We start from the raw sequence: 18,567 nt of genomic DNA on the forward strand, positions 1-18,567 counted from the left end.
AATGAAAAATAGCTTTAATATTAGGATTTTTAAAACTATATCAAATAATAATGTTAATAATGGACTTCCTTGCCTTACCCCTGCTTTTATAGAAGCTTCTCTAGCATTTCTCCATCATAGATAAAGCTAGTTCTTGATTTGATAGATAATGCTTACCATATAAATGAATCATCCATTTATTTCTGTGTTTTAGGGTTTTTAACATAAAAGCATTATTTATTTTATTAAAAAAGGTTTTTTCTGAATCTATTAATACAATGTGATTTTTATTATTTGTCATATTAATGTGGTTCATTCTGTTTATTATTTTCCAAACATTGAACCAACCCTGCATTCCTGTCATAAATCCAATAAATCCAAAACATAATCTTTTAAACATACTGCTGTAGTCTTTTGCTAGCATTTTTATTGAATAATTTTGAGTTGATATGATTTATAGTTTTCTTTCTCTGTTTCATCTCTTCCTAGTTTAGGTATCAGCATAATATCTATCTCATAGAAAGAATTTGGTAGGATCCCTTCTTTCACTACTATTGCAAAGAATTTTTGTGATATTGAAATTAGTTGTTCTTTGACGATTTGTAAGAAGTCACTTCTCAATCTATCTAGTCTTTTTATGAAGATGGAGATATGAAAGCTCCTTTATGGCTGGTGTGATAGAGATGATATCCATTTTATTTCCTCTTCATTTGTGAATTCTCCTTTAAAAAATTTTTATATTGGTAATTTGGTTTTCTTGGTTATTTTTAGAAATCAGATTAGCTAATAGTTTATTGATTTAAATTTTTTAAAAATAGTTTCTACTTTTATTTATAAGTTCAATTATTTTCCTCCAATTTTATTACTTCTTTGCTTTTCATAATTTCTATTTTTCTGTTTGGTTAGAGTGTTTTGATTTGTTCTTTCTTCCTTCTTTTTAGTTGCATGTTCAGTTCATTGACTTTTCCTTCTTTCATGAATGTATGTTTAGGGATATCAGTTTTCCCAAAGATTAGCCTGAGTTCCAAAGGTTTTGGTAAATTGCCTCATTGTTGCAGTTTTCTTTGATAAAATTATGTGTTGTTTGTATAGTTTGTTATTTGGTCCACCAATTCTTTAGCATTAAGTTTCTTAGTCTCCATTTAAGCTTGCATCCTTTCTTTAACTGACCTTTGACTATTGATTATAAATATATAGATTATATTTTTAGTGATTATTATTTTATTGAGTGGTGGTCAGTAATTTGGGTTTTTTTTTGCATTTATGTAAGAAGTTTTTATGATATAGGCCATGGTCACAAAAAGCTTATATCTTTATTGAAATATATATGTGTTATAATATTATATATATATGTATTTACACACATATAATATTCCATTTTATTTCCATTCAGTAATTACCAAAGCTATAACATATCTAGCTTTTCTAAAATTTTATTCAAGCCTTTAAAGGGTAAATGAAGTAATTTGCATTTACTTTATTAGATTTTCCTAAGTCTAAAAGGAGTATATTGAGATAACCAATTATTATAACTTTATTTTCTATTTTCTTGTGTAATTTGGTTATATTTTCCTTCAAATACTTAGATACTATACTATTCAGTGCATACATGTGTATATATGTATAGTATGTGTGTGTATAAATTTTACTGATTATTCACTGACTTGACAGGCTCTTGAGCAAACATGATTAAAGTAGTATTTTAGGAAGGTCACAACTCTAAATGAAAATAATTCCACAGGGTACCTTGGGCTCTCCTAGATTGTGAGCTCCTTGTTGTCTTTGGTCTTTCTTTGTATCCTCAGTGCTTAACACAGTGCCTGGAACTTAATAGGTGCTTAACAAATGCTGACTGCTGGGGTCAATTTGTTCAATTTGTCCACAAGAGCAGACTGTTAAATTTTCAGTGTGAGCATTTAAACCCTGGAAATTGGCAAGCACTACAATTCAAAGCTTTATTTGTTAATTGTCTAAACTTAAGAAAGTGATAGAGAAAATGTTAATAATGCAGACTCAATTTAAAGTGTATCTCCCTCCTCCTCCCTGCCCAAAGTTGGTTGTTAAATATTTATCAGCACACTCCCTACCTAGTTCAGGGCCAGCTTTACACATAGATTTCGAATCAGTTTCTTCATAGTGAGGTGATGTTGTTAAACTTTGCCTTTTCTTAATGAGAGCTTCACATTTAGTGACAGAGTAAGGGCAAATCCCCTCATTTCCTACAGATTCTGACTGATTAGAGCTGAATACCTGAATGGCTAAGTGTGTGGTGTGGCCTTCCCATCTCTTTTCTATAGCCAGTTACTGATCTAAAGTCATAATGACCATGGATTGTATCCCCTACTTGAAGAATCAGTGTAACATAGAAAAAAGCATGGTAGGCTTAAAGGCAGAAGCCCTTGGAGGAAAATGTTGGCTCCAATACTTATCAGCTTTATGAGCAACAATAAATATATCATCTAATGTATTTGAGTGTTTGTTTCCTCATCTCTACAATAGGGATATTAATGTTTGCATGAGCTACTTCATAGGGTTTTTTTTCTCACAAGAAAGTCACTTTGTAAATATTAACACGCTACAAAAATGTGACTTGCTTGGTATTATTTTTTCCTTGTTATCTGGAACTGTAGAGATTGGGGTGGGACTCATTACAGTTTTGCATTTGATCATATTCAGTTACATATTCAAGTTTCTAAGGGGTGGATGATATGCTATAAATACTGTAATTTTACCTTAGTCATTCACGACTAAGACTGCTAAAAAAAAAGTCAGAGGAAAACACAAGTACATCATTAAAGCATGCCTGAATTAAGTCTACTCAGAGGAAGCCCAGTAATGTTGAGTGAGTGCTGCCAGTCTATCCTTCAATTGCTACATTGTCTATTTTCAGTAGGAGCAGAGGTCTGAGAGGACTGTGGGTATTGACAAGCTGCCATATTTGGGGTGGGCTCACCTCTTGGAATGTCTTTCTTTCCTCACTTTATCACTATTTTTAAATTTGTGAAGTGGGAGGAAGGGAGAGTTTTTGCTTTATATTCTACCTGCACATCTGTTTTCCAAGAAGCCTGTGTCCACAAGATGCTGAAACATCCAAAAAAAAGTGAAAATCATAAATCAAAAAGCAATTTCAGGACACCAAGCAACTACTTTAATCCCCTTCATACAGACCTTACTGTATGCAACGTGCATGTGTTGCATTTCCGATTTTCATTTTTGCTGTTGGATGGTAAACATTCCTGTCTTAAAGTGTAAATGAAGTAATATGGCTGGGTAGGATGCCTGGGTTATGAATACTTGTATTTTGCTGAAACAAAGGCTACTGTAAGTGCCTTTGAGACATGTTCAGAGTATAGTTCGAGGCTTCTGTTTTATTCCCACCATAGCAGTTTTAGAAAATAGAGTGAACTCTCATTGAATCGACATCATAGGGGAGTGATGCACTCCACATAATTTAACTTCCTAGATCTATTGAAGCTTATTCCTTTAAGAACAAGCATTTAATGATTTTAACTATTTTGAGGGAAATCATAAGATCTAGAACTGACAAGGACCTTAGAATTCATCTAGTCCAATCTCTCAGTTTGTAGATGAGGAAACAGAGACTCAGAGAAGTAATATAACTTGCCTGTGGTCACATAGTCAGTTCATTGCAGATGTGGAATTAAAATCAAGACCCCCTCATTCTGAAATCAGGATTCTTGGTAGTTCACTGGGCTGCACCGAGATTTTGAAAAAAAATGGATCATAGGCTTCTCTGCCTTCTTAAACAGCACAAACCAAACATGATTTAACCTTGATTACTTAGGGTCATCACTGTGAGTAGTGATTACTTAGCTGGTACTGTAACAGAGTGATGCCCTTAGAGGCTATTGAAATGCATGGGGCTATTTGTCTTTGTACTCAATAATCCTAGACTTCCATGCTTTTCCAGTTCTTGTGACCTTCAGGCACTAATTAACATTATCTCTCACTTGCACAGAACTTAAGCTGCTTGCACCTAAGTAAGCCCCGGATCTCTGAGCAATTTCACATCCTGACTTTTTCATACAGAGGAGATCCTGGAATATTTCAGTCTCTGATCATCTCTGTTCTTCCTTCTGTGGTCTGAGCCATAAAGGGGGCATTTGTGAATGTGTAGAGATTCTAGGCAAAAAGACTCCTCAGAAATAGTACATGGTGTTCTCATTAAGCCAACCATCCCGGAGCTCTAGGAACATTACAAGGTTGTTGCTCTTTGGAAATCCACATTTTCCCTCCAGCTTTCATAGGAGAGACTCTAACTCAGGCATAGATAACTCTCTCACTTCAGCCCAAAATAAGAAATGAGAAGAAAAGGCAGTAGGTAGGGAGGTAGAAAGCTGAGGGAGTTGAAATATGACAAGGATAGAAGGGATGGTAAGGAAAGCTTTTTGGAAATTGAGACCCTTTCCCTCTGTTCTCCATACCTTATTCTAGCTGGATCTGCCTCCATCATAACCTGGGCCAAGATTACAGTTGTGACAAACTGTGTCCCAAGACTTTGCCTTTGGATAGCCTCCCACCTTCAAATTCCAGTTTTCAGAATCCTCCCAAATCTCCTGCCAAGTTGCATTGACTTAATATCTGACAGAAGGGCACAAGATTCTTTCTAGAACAAAGGACCAGTTGATCCCCAACTCATCCAGTCTTCAGATTCAGAGCCTTTTCTTCTAGCCCAGGGCTACCTCTCCCTCTTCTCCCTAGTCTCCTCTTTCAGCAACACATCCTTTCCCTTTCCTTCCCTTTCCTGGCGGAGGTAGGTCTCTTGTCTGTACCCAGTGTTTTAAGCTTACTCTGCCATTCCCATAGCCAGACGCATAAGTGAAGAAGCATTCTCTCACTCCTCTGATTCACATGGTCAGATCCCATGGCTAGGGACCTCAGGAGAAGAGAGACATGGGGGAAGAATTTGGATAGGGGAAAGTCCTAAGGATTTAGCCCTGGCTTCCTTGCCTCAGTCGCCTTGAATTCCAGATTTCCCTAACGGCTCCCCGCTGCCCCCTGCCTGCCCACACCTGAAGGTCCCTGTCCCTTCTTCCCTCCTCCATTCAGGGCTCAGTGCCCTCTCCTCTGCAAACACTTCCCTCCCTCTCCTGCTCCCTGGGCAGAGCTCCGAGGGGAGGGGCCGGAGACACCCCCTCCTCCTGGCAACTTCTCCTGCCTGTGGAGGTGGTGGAGGGGCGCTTTGCGTTCCTGAGGGAGAACGGGGGTGGGGGGCGTCCAATGTGACTCTCTTTCCTCTTTCCTCAACTGGGGACATCCTGGGAGAGGGAGGGAAATGGGGTGCTGAGAAGGAGACGTGCTCTAGAGAGGGGCAGGTGTAAAATGAGGGGCAGGGTGGGAGGAAGGGTCTGGCCCAGAACCTGGTATGGGGCAGGGGGAGGGGTCGGGGGAAGAAGCTCAGGTTACAGAGCTGCAGGGGGTGGAGGAGGTGGCCCGTGCTCTCGGCTTATCCGCTGGCTCCCGGGAGGGGCAGAGCGCATATAACGGGAGCCGCAAGCGGGTGCTAGGCGCAGAGTCCTGCAAGGCTGCTTGGGACTCCCTCTTGCTTGTCCTTTTCCAGAGGGGCCGGCTGCATGAGGGCACGGTAGAAACCGGGACCAGCACCTTCCTCCGCCGCCTCCTTCATCCTCCTCGGCAGAGGGTCCAGGGTTAGTCATGTTTCACCTGGGGGATCCAAGGACTCTGCTGCTTCTGGCCACTGCCCAGGTGCTGCTGATAGCTGCTGTCTGGTGTCAGGACGTGGATGTCCGTAAGTCGCTCTTTTCCTTACCTTTTCTTGTAGCTTCGTCCCAGCGCGACGAGGGTCCTCCTGGAGCCCACTGGTCATTTCTCCCTACTAGCAGGTGATATAGTAGCAAGTGATATCCGCTGGGGGCCTGAAGGGGATCAGGGACCCAGGGCTCTCTCACCAGGCTGTAGCCTTCTCTTCCCGAAAGCTGGGGTGAAGATACGGGAGGGGAGCTATTACAGCTGATGTCGGTAGAGCCACGGGTATGTCCTTAAATCCTTTAGGGTTATTCAGTGGGAAAAAAGTTTTCTGAGAGGGTTTATAAATTCATATTCTCTCTCCTTCTCTCCCTCTGTCTCTCTGTTTCTGTCTGTCTCTTTCTTTCTCTGTGTCTCTGTGACTGTCTCTGTCTCTTCTTCCCCCGGATATCCACACTACTAACGCTTCACACGCTTCACACTTCTCGCCTGAACAGTCAGAGGTCAGCAAACGGGTCACAGCCCATCTATCTATGGAGGAGAAGGATGGCCTGTGTCTGTTGGTTGACAAAGCAGCCAGGAGCCAAGGGGTTAACTTCCATGGTCTGGTGGGGGTGGGGGTTAAAAGGGGAGCTAGACAAAGGGGATACTCTGAGATAGACTTGCCACAAAGAAAGGTTTTTGTGCGGCTTTTAGAGACTTCACTCTCTTCCTTCCCACTACTGTTAACAAGGTGCAGTTGGGACCCAAAGCCACTTTCCTGCTGCATCCCAGAAGCCTTCATGGATTGCTCTCTGTCTCTCTCTGTCTCTCTCTGTCTCTCTGTCTCTCTGTCTCTCTCTCTCTCTCTGTCTCTCTCTGTCTCTCTGTCTCTCTCTCTGTCTCTCTCTCTCTCTCTCTCTCTCTCTCTCTCTCTCTCTCTCTCTCTGTGTGTGTGTGTGTGTGTCTCTCTCTCTGTCTCTCTCTCTCTCTCTCTGGAGGCCACCTGAAGGGTAGAAAGCATTCCAGACTCACCAGGCAATTTACTCCAAACACCCGTTAAAATAGCCACCACCCCCCTTACTGGGCTAGAGGTGGGGGTGCATACAAAGAACTACTTTGGTACAGTTATGGAGCTCTACACACCACAGTATCAGACGGTGGTGGAAGGGAATGCCAGTTGATTATGTCTATAAATCTCGATGCAACTGAGGGTCTCAAGGTTTACAGCCCAAATCCAAGCCCGGATCGCCCGCACCCTCCCTGCAACCCTCTTCGGAAAGGTTCCCCAGTCTGGGATTTTAGTCAGGACAAACGAAGCCTGGAAAGTTTATTAGGTAGAAAAGATTTTTTTTTCCTTTTCATATTTTTTTTTCTCCACGTGTTTGGGCACATTTCCTATAGCTGGGATGCCTGCCCCCTTCTTTGTATGTTACAGATTGTAAATCAATCTTAGAGGGAAAACTTTAAAGGGGGAAAAAGTCACTTTCCTGACGAGGCACTCTCCCTCTTCCCTGAAAGCAGGCGAGGATTCCAGAAACGATGTGGAATGCCGTCCCCACGGCACTCAGACGGAGTTTCCATTCATTAGCTGGGCTGGCTTGCCAGGGAGAGCTGGAATGGCCAGGGAAGTGCTCGCCATCAGGGGCACTGGGAGGATAGATCAGGGGATATACGAGGCAGTCCAGTGATGTGGCATTTTCTACACGCAGTCTGAGTAAATGATGGTCTTATCTTCTCCTGGCCACCGAATTGACACTTTCCTAACCTCAAATTCTCTTTTCTCAAACCTCCTTAACTACCGGTCTCTGAATCAGCTGTGTATTCGATCCAGTCTTTGAGAACGACCCCAACTCCAACCCCACACCCCCGCTACCAAAAAACAAAAACCCTTCCCCATCTAAAGTCCTTCATCCAGTATCTTGAATAGCTTTCTAAAATGGCAAAGGGCTTGCTGCTGTCTCTTGGTTCCAAGGAATTAATTTCGGAGGTGCCTGGTTGTGCCCAGAACTTCAGTGGCTCCTCCCAGAAGGCGGTTTAGGTAATGTTGCCCCAGAGAGGCTGCCCTGCCCGCGTGTCCTGGCTCATTTTCCGCTGCTCCCCCTGGTCCCAGAAATGTGACGTGGGGAACAGGCGCAGTCTAGAGAGACGTCAAAAAATGTTAAAAACCTAGAGATCGCTAATGCCTCCCCAAGGGACTGAAGTGTTTTTGGCTCGGGTGTCTTTGACCCACATCTGCATTTCAGAGTCTGCGCCTCTGAAAGCTCTCTTCAGTTCAAGCTAGAGACCTCAATCCCCTATTGTGAAGGTTTGTTTGCATTTGGGAGATTGGCAGCGATGGGTTCCAGATGGAGTTGAAATGCTGCCCGTATTTATTTTAAACTGGTTCCTCGCAGAGACCTGTGAATCGGGCTCTGTGTGAGCTCAGAAAAGACTCATTCATGAGAGGAGAGGTCCGGTGGGCTCCCCCAGGCTCCCACCCTTAGCACAATGCCCGCCGCCCCCACCTCCCAACTGCTACCATGGGGGCTCCAGCCCTTCTCTGGATGGCAAAGACAAACAATTCCCAGAAAGAGGTAGCTTTTTATAGGGCTCCCACAAAGGGTAACATACAGTACGGCTATAATTAGGGTAACCTTATAGGGGCCCAGTGTGATGCTATCAGCAGCCGTTTATTAACAGTAATTATGCCGATTAATGGTGCCGAGCCCCTCTGTCCACACCTAAGTTATCCAGTTACTACATTGGCTCGATTTTAAAGCAGCGTGTTTGTACAGAAGCACACTTCCACATGTTTCAGTCATAGATAATTACTCTGGCTTTCCTTTTCATAATTTACCTGCCCTCATACCTGACTCAGTTGTTCAGTTTCTGGTTCTGCTCAGCTCCTGACCCTTCTATGCTTTCTGCAGCCAGGTCCCAGTGATGCCCACAGGGGAAAATATCAACAGTACATGAGGCTATTTCTCCTACAGCTTTCCAGCTTTCCTTACAGGTATCCAGCCAACCCTGTCCCCACCTGGGTCAAGTCCCCGGGTCACCAAGGGTGAACCCATCAGCACCAGCAAACTTCATTCTAGAATTCCCTTAACAGCTGCACTTTCCCAAGCAGCTTCTGCATATCACCAGGATTTGCTTACTCTACCAATATTATACTTCTGGGCTAGGAGTATTTCCCCTGTGGAAAATGGAAAAATAAAAATCCCTTTATATTCAAATGGTAACACTATCTCTTCCAGAGCAGTGAGCAGGTCAGTCTCCTCTCTCTCCTTTGCTTTAGAACTCTCTCTTATTATTCAGTCCTTGATGCCCCTACTTTCAGGTTTTTGATGAGAAAACCAGCTCTGAGCTCTTCTGAGCACATGCTGCCAATGCAGCCAGCTCTTTGGCACAGTATACTCAGCTCCCTTGTCAACAAAGGGCTCCTTTGCAACACAAATTCCAGATGGGATGGGACGGTAAGCAGGACTCATCTTTGCTCTGCTCCCTTGGCCTTTTTGGGTAGTTGGGGCTGGATTGTCTAGACTTGACATGACTGGGCAATCTGTGCCCCTCCTAACAGCTGGGAAGCTGAATGTTGTGGAAATGAAAGTTGGCTCTCTCTAAGGAGACACGGCTAAGTGAGGCTTTAGGGACATGGATCATTCATTCATTCATTCCGCAAAGACTTTAAAAAAACCTGTTATGATGTACAAAGCATTGTCTTAGTCACTGAGAGGAGAATACAAACATAAATAAGACACAATCCTTGCTGTTTGGAGAAGGCATGTGTGCCCAACGTTTACATCGTGTGTTTCTGCAGTTCTGAGCATCTCCACCCTCCCCACACCTCCTCCCCGCTCCCCCCCCCCCCGCCCCTCCCCAATTCAGTCCTTTAGTAGGTATCTGATATTGGAGATTGTTACTAATATTTGGTTGGTAAAAACTCTGACAGACTCAAAAGAATTCTTTGAGGTCACATGTGGTTAGCCAACCCAGTAAAACCCAGGCAAAAGGTAGGATAAACCAAACACTTCTCACCCTGTTTCTGTGAGAACTACCCAGCTCTCCATTTCTCCTGTGTAAATCACTTCATCTTCAAAGAAGTGCCAATCCTGGAGGTCTCACTGGAATTACAGTTTCTTCCTCTTGCCTCCCCCACTCTGGCCTCTTTGTAGCTCAGCTACCAGAGGAGGGAGGAATTTAGGCTAGTATCCACTTGTGAACCTTCAGGGCCTACTCCCAAGAGCAGATATTCCCAAAAGGGCCTGAGAAACTGCAGAAAACATGCAGTGTAGTCAACTTGACTAACCTCTCTTCTGTCAGCTGTATTCCTGGGCCTGGGCACTTCACTGGTGACAATATCTTTGGGGGAAAAAAGTAAATCCTTTATGTTCCACTTTGTAGTTGTCTCAGAGGCAAAAGTGGTCTTTACTGACATTGAATTTATCTCTAAGACCTGAGTTTATATTTGACTTTTTGAATGGTAATGACTTCTGCAAGCAATGCCAACATTATAACCCTATTTCTCTTTTTCTTTTCTGACTTTCCTCTTTCTCACCCATTACTCCTACTTTCTTCCACACTCTTACCCTCCTCCCTTTGGTACAGAAAATGCAAACAGCTGTGTTCATGGAGGGCAGAGGTATAATGATAAGGATGTATGGAAACCTGAGCCTTGCAGAGTCTGTGTGTGTGACACTGGAACTGTCCTGTGCGATGAAGTAATCTGTGAAGACATGAAAGACTGTCTCCACCCTGAGATCTCCTTTGGAGAGTGCTGCCCCATCTGCCCAACTGACCCACCCACCGCCAGTGGTCGTAATTTATTTATTTATTGTTTCATAAATAAATTACTTGCAGTCAGAGCAAAAGCTTTCCCATGGATGGGGACCAGAGCCAGAAAGTAGGAGAAGCTGGTCATCCATGGGACTCCAGCAGCTGGGACTGAAAAGAAAGGCCACTTCTTGCTTACCCAAGACCCTTGGGACCACTCTTCTGGCTAGTGGATAGGAAATCTGAGACAGCAAAGGAGGTTTCTCTCTCCCTGCCCCTCTCTGCACTACCAGATAGTTACTGGTGGCACTGAAACTCAGTTTAGTCAGCTGGCAGTCCATCTAATACCCTCTGGAGAGATCTAGTAATTATCGTATGCAGAAAGAAGATCAAAAGCTCTTTAGCCAAGCCACAAATCATGTCTTCCTCAGTCACACACACCATTACTAAGAGAAGCCCCTTCAAATACACAGTCACCAGATTGGGGAAGAAATCATCTGTTGGCCAGTCACGAGACAGAAAGGACAGTTTTCCTCTTTTTAAGTACAGAGCTTGGATGATTTTACCCCCTTTCCATGTGCTTATCTCCCAGTCAAGGACAGTGTTACTAGGTGAAGTATGAACCAGGTTAGAGAAATCCTATGTGGAGGGTGGGGAGATTAGTTTGGGGCTGTGACTCTAGACCTTCTGTATCTGGTGTGAGGGCTCAGTCAATCCTTGTTAGTGTCTAGGGATGATATTGAGGCATCTTCTTTCCCTCCCTCTCCCCGCTCCCCATACTCATATTTACTCACATATCTGCTCCAAGTTTCTTGGTGGCCCCCCCATTGTTTCCCGTACCTTCACTAGTGGAGCTTAGTTTATAAGAAACAGAGGTGATGGAGAAGCAAGAAGTTGTCTTTCTGTAACACTTTACCTACACTGACTAAACTGAGAACTAATTTTAATGGCCCAAATTTCCAAATCATTTTTGAGGTGGCCAGTGTGAGTGAAGTGTTGCTTGCTAGTTACTTATTTTACTTGGGGAAAAATAATTGGGAGATTGTAATTTGGGATTATGCTGAAATGCTTTTTGTAACATTTGCATTTTGCTCTTTGCTGTGCTTGCTTGGAGGAGACAGGCACCTCTCTAAAGTAAGGCTTTCTAAGTAATCTTTAGCTTGGGAAGGTTGGGGGAGAGGGGTGGGAAGGGGCTTTCTGACTGGAAGCAAAATTAGACTGAACAAATCCTCTTATCTTGAGTGTTTCCTTTCTTTGTGGCTGACTAACTCTTCTCTTTGTTGCTTCACCACTATCTCACTTTGTTCATTCCGTTCGAGAAACCTAGAGAAATTTCCACTGTTCGTAGAGCCACATAGGCTCGAAGAGTCTGAACATCCTGACAGTTCTGTTTATAGGAATCACACATAGTTATTCCCTCATCATATTTCTCCCCTCCCCATTCAATCCTTTCTTATATCTTCTTTCCTGTTTTGTGTCCTTTGAAGGGTAATTATGTGTTTAATAAGAAGTTTTATTCATCCATCTCATGATACTTATGTTCTGTTCCATTTTTTCCCCTTTCTAAATAGGGCATCTGGGGCCAAAGGTGAGATTTTTTTTGTTTTTATCAGAAATTTTACTTATGTTTTCAGAGAGCTATTATACTTGCTCTCTTTGTATGGTCTTTAAAAAGTATCTCCCACCCAGTACAGCAACTCCCACCTCTGAAATCAGAGGTGCTTTGATCACAGTAAACTTGCTTGGGTTTCTGTTTGGTGGGGTCCCTGTAGTACAAGTATCTGTAGATTTACTTAGGGTAGATTTATTGCTAACTGTCTAATCTAGGGAATATTTTGCATTACAGGGACAGAAAGGGGAGCCTGGAGATATCAAAGATGTAAGTTGTCAGTTTTCCTCTACATACAGGTCATGTTTCTCAGTGCCATCTGTTTAGGGGTGTCCTGTTTGTGCTTTTCTCTAACTAGCGGCTCTGGGTTCCTTTTTTTTTAATACAGGTTGTAGGACCCAAAGGACCCCCTGGACCACAGGTGAGAAAAATAGAGAAATCAATCATCTCTAGCCCTGCCCCTAATTGAGCATGAGTCACTTGCAGTGCCTTGGATGTTATCTCACTGTTTTCCTTCTCTTTCAGGGACCTGCAGGCGAACAAGGACCCCGAGGTGACCGTGGTGACAAAGGGGAAAAGGTAAGTAAAAAAAGTACATCCATTGAGCCTTGTTGCCTCCCTGTTCCTTCTGTGGTCTCGCCACACGCCTGGCTACTTCCCCAAGGACAAGCTGTGGGCAGGTGGTTACTGGGCCCATGTCACTGAACACTGATGCCTTTATCTTTATGCCAAGGGTGCTCCTGGACCTCGTGGTAGAGATGGTGAACCTGGTACCCCTGGTAATCCTGGACCCCCTGGTCCTCCAGGACCCCCTGGCCCCCCTGGCCTTGGTGGAGTGAGTATATTTACTTTGCTCTCTTTCAGAAAACTGACCCATAAATGTATATTCTCATTGGTGTGCATATTGATCTGGCTGACTCTCAGGGATTTCCAGGAGTAATTAGACTCATTATACAACCTCTCTAGACCCTCCAGACTATAATTTAGCACAATATTGCCTTTATTCAGCATGAGGCTGGGGAGCGAAAGGCTGCCTGATCTAACTACACACTAGGGTTTTCAGTAGGGAAGAACTTCAGTTGCCTAACTTGGCCTCAGAGCCGTAGGACAGATTTATTCTGATACGGGAAAAGTTCGCCTGGATAGTTGTATGCATTGAAAGAAAGAGTGACCAGTATCCTAGCAGGGTATCTGTCACTGCATATGCCAAATACTTTCCCTGTTAGGTGGTCTGGGTCACTGGGGAAAACATTTTGGAATTGACTAAATACATAATTTCATAGTTTGGATATTTGCTATATTTAAGAAAAATTAACCTTTGTAAGTACATAGAGACCTACCACATCCATTACCAAAGTCTTTGGAGGCTGGTGATCTGGATTTCTCCTAGGGCACTGGTTGACTATTAAACTCTGAAGCCTTAAATCACATAAACAGTTTTTTCTTATGTGTAGTAATGACTATTATTAAACACAATTATTTGATAATTTTTTAAAAAATTTGATTAACCATTTCATAAAATTGAGTGAACATAGCAAAGGGATTGAAGGAATATCAAAAAGGCAAAGGGTATGGTGACAGCAAGATCACTTAAAAGGCATTTCCAACCCTTTCTGTCCTCAGTAGGTATTGTCCAGTAGTTGGAGTTTAATCGAACATGTTTCATCCCTTTTAAGAAATAATACACTTGATAAATTGAAGAAAACCAAGGTAAATTTGAGTCCCTAATGTTATGGATTTTGTTTGCAGAATTTCGCTGCTCAGATGGCAGGAGGGTTTGATGAGAAAGCAGGAGGTGCTCAGCTGGGAGTGATGCAAGGACCAATGGTAAGGAAGGCAGAAGTTATCTCAGACTGAAAGGGTCCATCAGCGAAGGGGACTATCTTAGAACCAGGGAACCTGGCCATTTCCATCAGAAAAAATCCCTGCTTATAGTAACGTCACTTTCCATTACTTAGCAGAGAGCTGACTTAAATGCTTGGTCTTAAATGACTTAGTCTTTCTTCTTTGAGTGCACTCTTTGTCAAATGCCAAGTAGTTTAAATGTATTACCACAGGGGGTTGGGAGGTGGTGTTGATGATGGTAGTGGTTGGATGGGGAGGAGGTGTGCGTGTGTGGAGTCATATAGGCTGATTTGTTTAAGGGCTAACCTCTGTTGCTTTTGGAGGGAAGGCTAGAGAATGTAGACAGCAGCTACTGTTCCTCAGGATCCCACAAGATTTTCAGCAGGAAATTTCAGCCCTGCGGCTTTACTTGGCACATGCTAAATGAAACTCAGAAACTTTAGTAAACAAGGCTGCTTTCCAGGACAAAGTCAGGCTGGGTTCTCTTTCTGAATGGTGGATGTGTAGGGAAGGAGGCCATATGAAAGAGGTGGCTGACAGTGGGTAACCCCTGTAGGTCACTCTTCCACTGCAGAATTACCCCATTGTTGCTTGTCTGGGCTGCTTGGCTTGGGTACAACACATTGGATGATGGTGGTTAGGCATCTCCTGTTAAGGGCCCTTGTTTTGTGTTCCAATGCAGGGCCCCATGGGACCAAGAGGACCCCCTGGCCCCTCTGGCGCACCTGTGAGTATAGTGACAGCCCTGATTTTAAATACTTTTCAAATGATTTTGTTTTTCAATTCTTTCTCTAATCTTCCTGCTGTGAGTGGCTAACCCAAACTTTCTGGCTTTCTGTTTTAGGGCCCTCAAGGTTTTCAAGGCAATCCTGGTGAGCCAGGAGAACCTGGAGTCTCTGTAAGTATCCAAATGTGGCTATGCTTCTTCCCCTGGGGATATCCACACAATACAACACTATTACCCCAACCACCAACACCTTTGGGGCCTACATTTGTTTCACTCCCAACAGAGAAGGCTAGCAGTGACCACCCAGGAATGTTATTACAGCATTATCTTTCTTGGGGTCACTATTACTAACCTAAGATATCCCATTACAGTGACAAGACAAAATTGCCTCACGCTGCTTGGCAGGCTGAAACCTTTAGGCTTTTGGCATGAAATAAATTTTGGAAACCACTGAGCTACCTAGTTGCTTAAAAGAATCCCAGAGAATAGATGTTTAAAAGTACATATTACAGGATCACCAAAGTCAATAATCCATATTTGAAACCATCAGGTTAAAGATAGTCAAAGGCAAAAAGAGCATGATACTTCTCTGACTGCCACCTCTAGAACAGATCTATAATGAGTGAGCAGGGCCAGGGAGCCCTTACTGCTGAGACTGTGCGAATGCAAATGAAACTAATTACCTTAAAAATCACCAATTTTAATTACTTTTCAAAGGATTTGGGACTACTAAGTGAGATGAGGGAAGGGCTAATTACAGAAGAGATGTGATCACATTTCTCTTTCCTGACTCCTAGGAATGAAATCTCAGCAACCTAGATTCTTCTTAGTATTCTCTTTATGAAACTGGCCCTTAACAACCAGCTGCCTTGCCTTAACAACTAGCTTGCCATTACATGACCAAAGGAGTTTGCATCCTTTCCTCACCCAACCCTGACTCAACCCCAGTATGATGGGGCTATACCTCAGGGTCATATGCCATGAGCATGGTCCCCACTCTTTTTGAGGTCTGTGGATTAGGTTTAGGTTTGTGATCATTCCCAAAAGTATCTGAGCTTCCCAGAAGAATCTTCATTTTCAGCAGCATCTGTCCATAGGGGGCCAATTTGGTGTGGTTCTCTCTTACTGTTTTCCAAGACAATAACATTTGTTTAAGAGTGGAGGCAGAGAAACTTTTTTCAGGCCTTCCTCCTGGCGGTGGTAGTCAGACTGTTTAACAGCCCTTACTGTTGCCCTTTGAATTGTGGGAGGTATCTGTCAACTGACTAAGCTCAGGATGTTGTTATCTCTCTTTGTTTCTAGGGCCCCATGGGTCCCCGAGGTCCTCCTGGTCCCCCTGGAAAACCTGGTGATGATGTGAGTATAAAATAAAACTGCTATCTTGAGGGGGGAAGATTGGAAGCCTGTGAAAAGTATGGAGATATTTGTTCGGTGTGATCCTTAATATAAAAGAGCCACCATTTTGTTGAATGTTGAATGCTTAGAAGGAAAGGAAACCTGCCTACTTTAGGAAAGGAGTTGTTTGACCCCACCTCCAGTTACATGGTGGGGTCAGTAAACGCATTGAGGAGAAAGACTCAAATTGGGAAGCCCTGGTCAGTGATGCCCATTTTCTATGGGAGAATAAGCTCAGGAGTTCATGGGATGATGGAGTTACAGATTGAGGGCTAGAAAGGACCTTTGAGATCATCTAGTTCTATCTCCTGAGTTCACAGAGAAGGAAACTAAGCTTTCCTAGGCTGTTGCTCCACACATGGTGGAAAGAAAAATGCTAGTCAGTAGCCCAAGAAATGATAGGAAAAGATCGAAAAATAAAAGCAGGGATAGAAAAATCACAAAGAAAGTAATATGTAGAGAAAGATAAACAATAACAGAAATGTCCAAGAAAATTAAACTGTTTTGATTTTAAATGAGTTAGAAAATAGACCAATTCATAATTTATAACTAATGTATAATTCATAACTAGTGAAAAGGAAAGAGTTGTATCTCTAAGCTATCACTTAAATCTAACTAGCATTCATTACAGAAGGATGAGTAGTTCCTAGTACAAATAATATTTCTCAAGGTTGAATTCATGTACCTGGGGTGATAGGGAGAGTGAAGTAGGCATGGTCTCTGCCCAGTTGTATTAGTTTTAAGATAGATCTTATTAGGTGACCAAGACTTTGGAGGCAATGGCAGGATAAGGACATGGGGAATTTGCCCATTGGTGAAGCAGTTGGCAAATGGAATAAAAGATTTTCTTTGGATGGGTACAGAGGGACTCTTGAGAAGTAGTAAGTTCTAAAGAGAAGTTTGAGGGATTAAAAAAAATGAGTCAACAACTGGGCAGAAAACCTTTGGTCTTTGAAGATGCATGGGATTGGAAATAAAAGGGGCCGTTCTGAGGGTCCAAGAGTGGCAATGGTGTTGTTCTGAAGTGAGCTTAGTGTCAATTATTGCTGCCCTCAGGGTGAAGCTGGAAAACCAGGGAAATCTGGTGAACGTGGTCTTCCAGGTCCTCAGGTATGTCTGCTACCTTTCTGCATCCCCAATACCAGCCTTTTCCTTAGAATGGAGTTAAGATGCTCAAACCTAGAACCCGACTTTGCTTAGTTCATTTATACAAAGTAAGCACTCAGGAAGAATTGCCTATTTATAATTATATTTATAATTCATTATAATAAATATATTTATAATTCTCCCAGCACAGCAGTGAGACAGTACTTTCCCTATGTTTCACTAAAACTTCTAGCAGTGGGAAATGCTGCTGTCTCTTTTTGATACACAGGGAAACATACATAGTGGGGAAGGGACACAATCACAGTCATGGATTTGGAGCTTCAAACCCACAAAGTCCACATTCTGGACTTCAATCATCCTGATTGCTTTCATGAGACTTTGCACTATTTCTTCAAAGTATTGTCCAAGAGATAGAGTTTGTACCACTTAGTGCCTTTCTGTTTCCTTTACATTTTATTTTTGGCTTGCAGGGAGCTCGTGGTTTCCCAGGTACTCCCGGTCTTCCTGGAGTCAAAGGTCATAGAGTAAGTATTTTTTATAACAGGGAAGGAGGGTAGTCATAGGTCATGGTGGGGTAACTGGGAGGAAAGGAAGGACTGGGGTAAAGGTAGGGATAGAGGTAGTAATGTCTCCTTGTTTTCCAGGAATGTGACTGAATTTCCTCTCTCACTCTCTAGGGTTACCCAGGCTTAGATGGAGCCAAGGGAGAAGCTGGTGCTCCTGGCGCTAAGGTAAAGAAATAAGAAGACACATAGAACATAGGTGCTCTGGGAGGGAACTTTTCCTTCAGTAAGGAAAATTCTACCAATCTAGAATTTACTGCAGGGAAGAAACACTAATGAGGCATTTCATACTCTGTAGATGGCTTAGTTGACAGTCTGTATTAACTTAAGGTAATTTCTCTTCCTTTTTCCTGGTGAGGACTGGGTGTTCCCAGGAAAGATCATAGGGAGCTTTCCCAATCTGAGATGTTAATCTGGGAGTGTCTGGTCAGTTGACAGGTTATGCAGACACTGCTTTTCCTGCTTTTTGCTCCATAGAGAATAGGTTCACACATGTTAACTTGTTGCCTCTTTTTCCCAGGGTGAAGGTGGATCTCCTGGTGAAAATGGTTCTCCTGGTCCTATGGTGAGTAGGGGTTTCATTTTTCAAGAACTTTGGAGCTAGGCTTTTCCTGGCACCTGAATCCACCTTGAGAAAAATCAAGCATTTTAACATTTGCCGTTGTTACGTCCCAGGGTCCCCGAGGTCTACCTGGTGAGAGAGGACGGAATGGCCCTCCTGGTGCTGCGGTAAGTGTGGAACCACAGCTCCTACCTCAGGGACCTGGGGTGGGCAGTAGTACCTGGGCCAAGCCTTAGGTTGGCTACTACCCTGGAGGACAGAGCGCCCCTCCATTATTTCAGTTATCTGTATTGCAAAGGTCTCACCTACTCCAGTGAAG

At 43.1% G+C, this 18,567-nt stretch overlaps 1 protein-coding gene across 1 annotated transcript in view; it reads left to right on the top strand.

Annotated features, from left to right (window-relative positions):
• The first annotated feature begins 5,655 nt into the window (after nucleotides 1-5,655).
• COL2A1 (collagen type II alpha 1 chain) overlaps nucleotides 5,656-18,567 on the top strand; it is a 46,325-nt gene continuing 33,413 nt past the window's right edge. Inside the window, exons 1-16 of the mRNA XM_036759531.1 lie at nucleotides 5,656-5,749; nucleotides 10,276-10,482; nucleotides 12,012-12,028; nucleotides 12,287-12,319; nucleotides 12,438-12,470; nucleotides 12,575-12,628; nucleotides 12,783-12,884; nucleotides 13,799-13,876; nucleotides 14,577-14,621; nucleotides 14,739-14,792; nucleotides 15,924-15,977; nucleotides 17,073-17,126; nucleotides 17,594-17,647; nucleotides 17,801-17,854; nucleotides 18,207-18,251; nucleotides 18,362-18,415. Of these exons, the coding sequence (XP_036615426.1) occupies nucleotides 5,656-5,749; nucleotides 10,276-10,482; nucleotides 12,012-12,028; nucleotides 12,287-12,319; nucleotides 12,438-12,470; nucleotides 12,575-12,628; nucleotides 12,783-12,884; nucleotides 13,799-13,876; nucleotides 14,577-14,621; nucleotides 14,739-14,792; nucleotides 15,924-15,977; nucleotides 17,073-17,126; nucleotides 17,594-17,647; nucleotides 17,801-17,854; nucleotides 18,207-18,251; nucleotides 18,362-18,415 (1,032 nt within the window). The remainder of the gene's footprint in view (nucleotides 5,750-10,275; nucleotides 10,483-12,011; nucleotides 12,029-12,286; nucleotides 12,320-12,437; nucleotides 12,471-12,574; nucleotides 12,629-12,782; nucleotides 12,885-13,798; nucleotides 13,877-14,576; nucleotides 14,622-14,738; nucleotides 14,793-15,923; nucleotides 15,978-17,072; nucleotides 17,127-17,593; nucleotides 17,648-17,800; nucleotides 17,855-18,206; nucleotides 18,252-18,361; nucleotides 18,416-18,567) is intronic.

This window comes from Trichosurus vulpecula, chromosome 5 (genome assembly GCF_011100635.1).
Source record: "Trichosurus vulpecula isolate mTriVul1 chromosome 5, mTriVul1.pri, whole genome shotgun sequence".
Taxonomy (NCBI): Eukaryota; Metazoa; Chordata; class Mammalia; order Diprotodontia; family Phalangeridae; genus Trichosurus; species Trichosurus vulpecula.